At 36.7% G+C, this 11,331-nt stretch overlaps 1 protein-coding gene and 1 pseudogene across 1 annotated transcript; one reads left to right on the top strand and one right to left on the bottom strand.

Moving 5' to 3' along the window:
* The first annotated feature begins 1,895 nt into the window (after window positions 1-1,895).
* LOC106431209 (protein RALF-like 34) lies at window positions 1,896-2,733 on the top strand. The gene has a single exon (XM_013872015.3). The coding sequence runs from the start codon at window positions 2,073-2,075 to the stop codon at window positions 2,463-2,465; it is 393 nt and encodes a 130-aa protein (XP_013727469.1). The 5' UTR covers window positions 1,896-2,072; the 3' UTR covers window positions 2,466-2,733.
* Window positions 2,734-3,345: 612 nt separating this feature from the next.
* On the bottom strand, window positions 3,346-8,708 carry LOC106431181 (annotated as a pseudogene).
* Window positions 8,709-11,331: the final 2,623 nt, after the last annotated feature.

The raw sequence follows: 11,331 nt of genomic DNA, 5'->3' as shown, positions 1-11,331 counted from the left end.
GTCTTTCAATTAGGGAGTAATCTTCTTCTCCTATGTGCTCTGAGTCTGTTGAGCTTATACAAATGTTGGCGAAAAGTGCTTTGATTATGTGATTTGTTTTAACGGCTTTGTTGCTCTTCTTTTAGGTTAAGGAAACATGGGACGATATAGCTACAGCCAGCCTTCATCATCAGAGGAGTATGATATAGATATAACATCGCTTCTTCAAGCCGAAGCCGACCTCTACTGGGAGGAAGTTGAGAGTAGCCACCATATAGTAGAGCCGGTTCAGTACCCTCCTCAACCTGAGTGTGATGATGGAATCCCGAAGACCTGCTACTGTGGTGGGGAGCCTGTTGTTGCAGCAGCTCACCCAAGCAAAGATATAGGGAGAAGGTACTTCACTTGGGAGAATGCGGATGACGGAGAGTGCCATATTTGGAAATGGTGGGATGTGGCCGTCACGGAGGAGTTGCATGACTATCAGAGACAACTGAGGGAGGTTAAGGATCAAGCTAATGACATTGATGAGAAGCTTGTTAAGTTAGAGAAGAGTGTGGGGGAGGACATTGATGAGAAGCTTGTTAAGTTAGAGAAGAGTGTGGGGGAGTTAGCTAAGAAGAAATTTGGGATTGCAAATGGCTATCCATTGGTTGTTAGTGTGTTGGTTAGTGTATTATTTATAATATGTATGGTGGTCATGATGAAGTGGGCTGAGGAGAAAGACAACGTCCTAACATCGAGCCTGGTAAGCTTCGGTCCTTCTGTTTCTGAATTATTATTCATATTTTTGTATAAACTTGTGACTCTGTTATCTCATGTGTCTTCAGGAGGAGCTTCAGAGGATGAAAAACCGAATGTTTGACCTTTAGAAGGTAATGCAGAAACAACTTCGAACTCGCTTTTCTTTGAGTAATTAAAATGTATAGTTGTTGTGATTGCATACTAGTAAATGTTTGTCTTTAGAAACAAAACGTAGAGTAGTTGTGTAAGTGTTTGTCTTTATAATAAAAACGTAGACTAGTAAATGTTTGTCTTTAGAATATAAACGTAGACTAGTAAGTGTTTGTCTGTTAAATGCTACTTAAGTGGTTTCTACCTTAAGCAGAGTTATTTGCTAAACTTCAAGAATCAATCCGAAAAGATGTGGAGCGGGCTTTTGGAGTTTTACAAGCTCAATTTGCGATTGTGAAAAACCCGGCACTTTCATGGGACCAGGAACAGATAGGGAAGACTATGAGAGCATGTATCATATTGCACAATATGATAGTCGAAAATGAACGAGATGGATACAACACTCAGTACGATACATCTGAATTTGAAGAAGGAGATGTAGCCAGCAATTCACGAGTGCATAAGTCTCGTGGTACAGACATCCCTCCAAGCATCAATGAAATGCGTGCCATTCGGTTTCAGGTTCGCATGACGGAAACACATCACCAAATGAAGAATGATTTAATTGAAAATATTTGGAACAAATTTGGCGATGAAAATTAATAGTTATTGTAATTTTATATGTTTAATCATGTAATAAATAAAAATTTAAATTTAAATTCATCATGTTTTTAGTCTTTTTTCTTCTTACTGATAGTTACTCATCCAAAAATATATATCTAAATTTAACATGTTTTCATTTTTTTTTATGAAAGTTAATCATGCAAAAAATAAATTTTTAGTTTTCTTATGTTTTGTTTTTAATGATAGTTACTAATAGAAAAATAATAATTATTTTTTTAAATTTTTTAGAAATTTATTAATTTTTTATTCTTAAGGATTCCAATGGTGGTAACACCATTGGACATACAAATTTCATTACAATCTTTAACTCTTAAAAAAATATATATATATATATATACTTAAGGATTTCAATGTTAGTAACACCGTTGGAAATGCTCTTATAATATTCTTACACCGTGGCCCCACGTGATAACCCATCGTCCGTAAACACACCCGAAAAGCCTCAACAAGGTCGCATTAATTTAGAACTCCTCTTAGCTTCACAGCTGTTTAATCTCTGTCAAGTCACCACTTCTCGTGTGTGTGACCTGCTGCTCTCTTCTTACTTCTTAGTCGCTTTCTTCTCCAGCATTGCCATGGAAGCTCCGTCTCTTAACCTCCTCCTCATCATCATTGTCTCTCTTCTCTTCATTTCACTCCCGAGATCTGAACCTCTCCCCGAAAACCCACCCTTGGTTCTTCTTGGCCACGGATTCGAATGGCCGACCTCTCACGGCGACGCATTCGACATAGAAAGCTTTGAAGATGCGGAGGAGGACGAAGACGACGACGTCGGTGTATCAGATCGACGGTCGTTGTACTGGAAAAGGAGGAGATACTACATCTCCTACGGTGCATTGTCGGCGAACAGAGTCCCGTGTCCTCCGAGATCTGGAAGGTCTTACTACACTCACAACTGCTTCAGAGCTAGAGGTCCAGTTCATCCCTACACTCGAGGCTGCTCGTCCATCACTCGTTGCCGGAGGTAGAACAAAAGATCTGCCGCTTTGTCCGTCCACTTGCATTTTCGTAATATTGTGTTAAACCGTGATTTAATTACGTTTCTAAAACTTAATTAAGACCGGGGATTATTATTACAGTGCTATTTCATGTATTAAAAATTTATGGTAATTACCAAGGTCACGTGGTTTTTGGGTTTGTAATTTTGCTACTGAACTTGTGTTATCTTTTTGTCGGTGAGTTTTAAATTACTACTGTATTATTTTTGTACTGTTTTATGAACTTAAGTCACGTCTATATTAGTGCTAGATATTTTATCCGTTAAATTTGATTTGATTCGTTATTCATTTCAATTTTATCCAAAAATTCTAGATATCCGTAAACTTTCGAAGTAAAGCAAATACTAAAAATTAATATTCGTTAAAATCGAAGAAAATCACAAATATTAAAATTTCGGAAAGCAGGTATCCGTTCTGATCCGGTAATATATAAATATATTTATATCTTGATTATATAAAAGTTTTAAATGAATAAGTTTATATGATTAGTATTCTAACGTATGATTCGACGAATTTTATTCTTATTATTACTTATATAAAAGTATTACATTAAAAAAAAATTATGAAATTATAACTTTTTTTAAGCGTTGTGTTATTATAATTGTTAATTAAGTTTAAATTCTACAAAATATGTAGTTTCGTTACTTTTTTAACTTTTATTTTATATATCATGCAAAAAAATATTTTTAAAAACAAATTTGTATCGAATTTTTAAGATTATTTGTATTAATCAAAACGGATGAGATATCCGTAAGTATTCGTAAATATCCGTAAATATCTATTTATTTTCCGGATATCCATATTTTTTCGAAGCAAAGCAAATCAAAAAATTAGATATCTGTATCATACGAAACAAATCACAAATACTTTCGAAAATCCGGATAACCATTCCGTGTCTCGTCCTAATCTATATACATGGTTGCTGGCAGGGACAGACTTAGATGATGACTAGGTGGGGCAAGTACCGCATACAAAAATCTAAATCTTTCTTAGTTTTGTTGAAAATTTAGGAACACGTGTAGTTTAAGCTTCACAATGCCCCATCCCCCATTCACATTTGGTTGAAAACTAACTACAACCACTAAGTTTTTTGTTGATTAATATAATGTTCCCCATTTTATAGTTTAAGCTTCACAATGCGGATGTGGTTTTCATTAGTCAATGGGCAGCTACTTATTGGGCTAATTCTTTTAGGCCCAATTTATGAGTTTGGGTCGTGTATTATATATGGAGCTATCCGAAGAATAGTTGTTGTCTTTTCTTTTAGCAACTATAGCTGTTGTCTTTAATCTTTTATCATGACGTGCTGAGTGAGGTAGGAACGCAAATAGGCTAGAAGAACTTGACTAAATAGATACCACAGCTTGTATAACGCCCACGTGTAATAAAAACTCTTCTTATCATGAATAGTCAAAGACGGCTTTTCATTTGGCTTTTTCGTTTAAAATTCTAAACAAGGAAGACAACATAAAAGGATTTGAATTTGGTATGTTTTAGAATGGCCTTTCTGGTTGAAATGAAAAGAAACATGTTTAAATCGAAATGCATGAACTTGCGTCTGGCGGCTGATTATGCGTTTGGTTTCACATAACCTAAATCTTATTTTGACATGAGATTAATCGTACTTGTTCCAAAATATAATAATATACTACTATGTCTTACCTTGGTTTTATATAAAAAGATTATGCGATGATAAACGATGTGATTTGACGTTGCATCCTAAGAGGGGTCAAAATCTAAAATTCCAAGTTACACGGAATATTCCAAAACTTTATATTGTGGATTTCTTCAAAGGACCCCTATTGACTTGCCTACAAGGTTAAAAGTCCACTTGGATGCCTAAGTTGAACTAGAACGTGGAAACAAACCAACTATTCTGATCCAACTTTCAAAATAAACCAACTAAGTTGAAGATATCCACAATATACATCCTCTTCATTTATATTTTCACCATAATTTAAAGTTGACTTCTGGAGGAACTCAAGCGATTAGCCGATAATTCATTTGCAATGGTCAGCGAACATGTTCAACAGAAATTAATCACTAGTCTTCTATTATTATCTCGTTCTCGAAATTCTGCTTGGGGCAATCCATTTATCGATGTATAATATGATATATATTAAGTGACATACATATGTTGTGATGTTTTTTTTTGCTAAAAAAATATGTTGTGATGTTGAAGAATTACATCATTGGCTTAATTTGTTTTTTTTTGTTTTCAAATGACGTCTGAAATTTAGGGAATTTATACAGAAACTACGGTATATACTATCTACTACATTTTAGTATACATAATAATAAGGTTACTTTTAGTGGTACCACACGCTATACCAAAGAGTGTTCTACTCAAAGTTCTCTAAATTTTTTTGAAAGTTCTTCCGTATTATTCTTCATACTTAGAAATTCTCTTGGTTCTTTCAGGTTCTCGTGTATTACGGTCTTAGGCTAGTGTTAAGCACTATCAAGGGTGGTTGCTTTACATCACATTACCTAGCGTCTATAATCGACATGGTGATCTGGTTCACTGTGCAAGATTCACGGTCTCGCTGTTTACTCCAAGTCGAATAATTTCCTATGACGCAATAACCTGGCGGTTTAGGTTGAGGAATATCTGCTGCTTCGCTTTCCAGCATGAAAACAACTGCCGACATAAATGGTCTATCATCTGGACGGGCTTGAACACACAAGAGGCCAATTTGTAAACACCTTTGGATATCACGTGGCCTGAACGTTGGTGAGGAAGAATCTATGATGACCGTGTCTACAATCTCTAGACCTTGACCTTCTTTCCAATTCCTCCACACCTGGTGCATAAACGTTAAATCTATTCTTAAGTGATATCTTCAGATATTTTGAGTGTGCGTGCAACACAATCAAGTTAAAGAGGTTTCAAGCTTACACAATCGAGAAGATTGTTGTCACGGCCCGAGTTGTTGAATCCTTTATTCCTCTTGCCACTTATAATTTCAAGAAGCAAGACTCCAAAACTAAAGACATCTGATTTCATAGAGAATATCCCTTCCATAGCGTATTCTGGGGACATGTAGCCGCTGCGTAGAAAATATAGCTATCAGGTTTTAAGCTGTGTTTGGGTAGCTCTTAATTGCTTCAAAAATGTGATGATGTTTTTTTAACTACTTACTAAGTTCCGACCACCTTCCTTGTGTTAGCTTCCGTCTCATCTCGTCCAAAGATCCTAGCCATTCCGAAGTCTGAAATTTTTGGAGTCATATCTTTGTCAAGCAAGACGTTGCTTGCTTTCAAATCCCTATGGATGATTCGAATGGATGAATCTCGGTGAAGATAGAGAATTCCTCGGGCAATACCATTGATGATATCAAATCTCATTTGCCAATTTAGCATACTGCTTCTGGTTAAACCTACACATCGTACGTTAACAACATAAACTTATTAATGTATTGACTCTTGTGGAGACTTGAGGCACTAACCAAAGAGATGAGAATCGAGGCTTAGATTCTCCAAGTACTCGTAGATCAAGATCTTCTCTCCCTCATCAACGCAACATCCAAGAAGCCGTACAAGGTTGATGTGCTGAAGCCTAGCAATTAGCCTGACTTCATTCATGAATTCATTGGTACCTTGAGCTGACATTTCTGATAGTCTCTTCACCGCAATTTCTTGCCCGTCAAGTAACCTTCCCTGGTTACACATATTACATCAATAAAATTAGAAACAATGATCGTGACAAAAAAAAAAAAACTAGAAACAATGACTTAAGCATTTGATTTCAAATAAAACTTTGTAGCATGTTTACAGATATCTTTATTTTATATGGTGTCAAGGTTTTTTTACAGCTTTCCAAAAAAGTCCAAGTTAACTGTGTTTTCTAGCAGAAATTTAGAAAATGCATCAAGAAGCTACAGAATGAGAAATTTAGCTATTTGTATGTAAATTGTGGTAAAAAAAATTACAAAAAAAATATCATAAAATAAAATATGACTAAAAATATTCACAATTATGCCACAAATATTTCGTGACAAAACAAAACTACAATAAAATAAGTGGCTAAAACAACAAAATAGGGATTAGCGGCTATAAATCTACCTTGTAAACAGCGCCGAAGCCACCTTCTCCAACTTTGTTACAGTCAGAGAAATGTTCGGTGGCTGTGAGAACAGCTTCAAACTCCATCAATGGAAGTTCCAAATCTTCTACCGCGTTCTCTTCGGACAAGTTTCTCCGTCTTGGTAATACCACCCCGTTCATTAGAACTTGGTTTTGAACTTAACATTTGAACAGATAAATGATTAGAAAATAAAATTAAAATTACTGGAATTAAATAAAATATAAAGGTGAAGGTTATTACTGATTTACCTTATAGGTGTTTTAAAAAAAAGAGCCTTATTTACCTATAGGTTTTTTTTTTTTTTTTGAAAGCTGGTTTGTTTACCTATACGTGTTGCAGCTGCTTTTGCTTGCTTCTGTCTCCTCTTCCAAAAGCAGAACACGATAACACTCAGAATAAGCATTAGGCTGACTCCTACACTCCAACCTATTTTTTTTCCATTTCTGTCTCTCTCCTCGTCCGAGGAAAAAACTGCATATACAGAATTAGTAATCATAAATACTTTATAGAATTTATTTATACTCTTATTCATTTATTTATTTAAATATATTTAGGTGACAATAGATATGTCAGTCTTATAAAGAAAATTTGATATCAATTGTTACCTAAATATATTGGTACCACAGGATATCCTGATGTATAAAGAAATAGAGCTAACCTATATCAGCAGCAGCCAATTTGACATAGAGATCTTGACCACCGATGGAGTAAGTCCGGGTATCATTAAGCTGCCTGGTCCACATCACACAACCCGTTCCGCCATTTCGAACATCCGCAGCCGCGAACGAAGTACAGGTACAATCCCTAAGGCACCTCTCTTCACATTTCTTCAAGTTAATTCTCCGATAAAAACTAGCCATCTTGGTATCTGGAAGTTTCATCTTCTTAAGCAGTAAAAACCTATTTCCGCTGCAACTCACACACCCTTCTGATCGTTCTGGGATGCGATCGAACCCTTGCAAACAGTTACATGATGTAGGTAACCTGTTTAACTCACAATAAGCATTGGGTCCACAGTAATTAATATGGTTATCGCAGAAGTCCGTTGGTAAAGTACTCAAAGCCGTCCATCGAGATGTTGGCGGGATCCAAGCTAATTGATAGAGGATCCCATGGAAATCGATTGTCAATCTAGAGTAGATGCTTTGCTCGGAAATAAAGAACTTGTACGTGACCTCCTCACCGTTATCCGTGTAATTGTACATCATGTAATACGGTTTCCTTTGCTTCGGTATGCCACTAAACTCGATTCCATTCCACGGACCGCCCCGACGAAGTTCAATATCTTTATGCATCACAAAGAATTCGGGCAAGCCCCTTCGAGTGTCGAGTTCGTACGTGAAATACCCGCTTGAGGGATCATCAGAACTTCTCCATGATGTGAGGAACCTGCTGCGCCCTGTTTTGCGATGGTAACCTAGTTGATTAAATTTTGTGGCCGGAAGCATGGGCTTCATTGGCTTGGCCCAAGGGCCGGCTCTGGTTGTTGGAGTATCTCATTACAAAATTACCGTTGGGAAGAAGCTCTGCTACCACCGGAGAACTAACATTTCCTCTAGTAAGATTGGTGGACCACAAAACAGAGTGACCTAGCAGGGCAAGATTGTTGCCAGAGATTTTGAGGGTTCCAATGGAATTGGACAGAGGGTTGTCTCGGTTGGCGACCCATGCATAGGTTTTCTGATCAAAGACTTCTCTATACCATATTCCCAAATACCAACGCTGGAGCGCCGATGGTTTGAAGAAACCAAGCTCGAAGACTCCGCCGGGAGAAACAAGTGTTCTGTTGCTTGAGATTGTAAGAGATTCTGTGGACGACAAAGTGTTGACATCGACCGAAACGGTAGGATGATGAAATAGTAGAATCGAGACGAGCAATAACGACAAGGTGTAAGAATGGTGGCATGTGCTCTGTGCACCTTTCATCTTTCTTCTTCTTCTTTTTCTTTTTTCCGTTTATGTTTGAACTTTTCTTGACGCACGATTGATGAAAGTAACTTGCATGTGTTCCTATTCATATATTAGTCTCTAGTTACTTTGGCAAGAAAATTCAAACTTAACTAATTAATTATCATCACTAACCTACCAGACAAGCAAAAGGTTGTGTTTCCTTTTCCATGACTTTCTCACCCTTTCAATCAATCATTTCCACAAAGCTTACACAATGAAACCTTTATAAATTAATAATGTTGGGACTACACCAAAATTATAATTTTTTTATTAATTTATAGAGATATTAATTTATCGATATACTAATTGAACCAAAAACTCAATTTGAGACTATTAAATTATATTATTTTATAGAGATTTTTAGTGTATATTAATTTATAGAGTATTAATTTAAAGAGGTTATATTGTATATCATTAGTGTACATTTTTCAGATTTACGTTTTATTTGTTTTCACGCTGCCAACATGTCGTCTATGTTGTTCGGCAAGTATAGCATTCTTTTTTTTTTTTTTGAAACAGTCACAAAAATACTCTAAACCGTTTGATGTTCGGCAAGTATGGCGTCCCTAAGAGCATCATACGATCCATTAGAGTTTGTGGTTGCATCCGGATGCATGTGGATAAATAAATGCAAAATATTTTAAAATTGAAATATCATAAATAAAATTATAAACTATATTTATACTCACTAACAATATTATAAAAACTTTAAAACAAAAATATTCCCTATAATTTTTAAATATTACTATATATACATATATACATTTATATAAATTATATTTCAGTGAGAAGAAGAAAAATGAGAGCAGCTGAAGAAGGGGAAGGACAAAGTGCTCATCCATGCATGGTGGTACGTAGCCTGGTAGGGCAATGAGTACGGAGTACCATTAGTTGGCTGTAAAGTATAACCTTCCATGTGTTACCGTTTGGTTGCTCTTGCAGGAAAAGAACTTGGAGTTCTCATGTCAAACTTAAAGACATATGACCAAGTCATCACTAATGCTATAGTTAACTAACATATATGTGGTTGTAACGAATAAACTAGGAAACTTCACGGTTTTCTCTATACGTGTGTTTGTTTGTTTTTTTTTTTATGCTAACCGAGTATCCTGGTCCTACCGAGGTGGTCCAGACTAGAGACCGAAGTGAGCATGGACGCTGCCAGGGCGTCACCATGTGGCTCACTACACGGTCTTCGGTCTCGGATGCTGCAGCCCATATATAAATTCCGCAGTGGCCAAGACTCGAACCCAGGGGCGGGCACTCCAGCTGGAGCTCTTATACCGCTAGACCAAAGCAACTTGGTTGTGTGTTTGTTTGTTGTATAAGAGATTCTAAATTTTTGGTGATTTCACCTTTCTAATTAGTAAAGATATTGATTCGACACAGTTGGAATTGAGATTTGCAACAAACTACTTAAGAACAAAGACCATGAGCATCATACAGCTCTTTTAAATACATTGAATCGATCGAAATAGCTTATTGTTCAGATAATTTTTGAGTTTCTTTGTTAAGCCTTGATCTTGATCTGTCTGAACAGAGACATGGATCTTAACATCATGGACACCATCAGTCTGTCCATGTCAAGCTTCCAAACAAGTGGCCACACGATAAATATTAAGGACATACAATCTCCCTATCAATCTAACTCTAAGCACACAGTCAAGCTATTAAGTCTTTCTTGAAAAGGGAATTTCTCGAGAACTTGCAAGGCGTCTTTGATATTAGGCTTTCTCTGTGTAAGCTCAAGAATTATGAGCTTGTTCGGTCTGAGCCTAGACTGTGTTACACATGGTGATGAGTGTGTAACATAGTGCGTTATGTTTGGTACGACGTAGTGACGTGTCACAAACTTATGGAAGTAGAAGATATTGCTTTGGCGTGAAGCAAAGAAGATCTTCTGTTGGCGATATTTTAGGAAGCAGAATATTGCCTTTTCACGTGTACTTAACGAGAGAACCTAGAAGTATTTTAGGTTAAGCGTTAAGAGAGAAAAAAAGCTAGAGCAAGAGGTTTGTTCTTGTCGGCTTCAGAAATCGAGTGAAAGGTTTTCAGCTTGGGTTTTTGTAATTTAGAGATTAGAAATTGGTCCATCGCTAGTCGTATGTGACTGAGCATAAACCGGATTAAACAGATCTAGGAGGATTGTTTAAAAGATTTCTAATATACAAGAAAGTGTTCTTGAGAGATTTGTGTATGGTTCTTATTGGAGTGTCTCTGAACTTTCATTTGGTTTCAGAGCAGGAAACCTCTGTGGTATCAAGTACAACTTACAGTTTGAGATCCTGCGGATTTCATGGACACCATGAAGGAACTCTTACACATTCATAAGCCTATCATGCTGGACAGTACCAACTTTGGTCACTGGAAAGTAAGGATGCAACACATCATCAGAGGGGTTGATGAAGATGCCTGGACATCTGTAGAAGATGGTTGGAGTGCTCCTACTGTTGTCTTGGAAGATAAGTCTGTAGGTCCAAAGCCTAAAGACCAGTGAACTGATGGTGAGAAGAAGGCATCTAAATTCAACTCTAAAGCTCTAACTGTCATATTCTCATCAGTAGATGTTGAGCAGTTCAAGATCATACAAAGATGTGAATCTGCCAAGCAAGCATGGGATACGCTCATAAATCACTTTGAAAGAAATACCAGTGTGAAAAGGACACGCCTTGATCATCTAGCCTCTAAGTTTGAGAACCTGAGAATGAGTGACGATGAGCCGATTGATGGATTCATATGCAAGATCAATGAATTGGCAAGTGAAGCGTCTTTCCTTGGCAAGAAGTATGAAGAAAAGGA

The sequence above is a fragment of the Brassica napus genome, chromosome C2 (genome assembly GCF_020379485.1).
Source record: "Brassica napus cultivar Da-Ae chromosome C2, Da-Ae, whole genome shotgun sequence".
NCBI classification, from domain to species: Eukaryota; Viridiplantae; Streptophyta; class Magnoliopsida; order Brassicales; family Brassicaceae; genus Brassica; species Brassica napus.
The sequence above is the reverse complement of the archived record's forward strand: the minus strand, read 5'-3'. Positions and strand labels throughout refer to the sequence as shown.

Bases quoted from the DNA above. Each gene is read 5' to 3' on its own strand.
- LOC106431209 (XM_013872015.3), top strand. From the start codon at position 2,073: ATGGAAGCTCCGTCTCTTAACCTCCTCCTCATCATCATTGTCTCTCTT.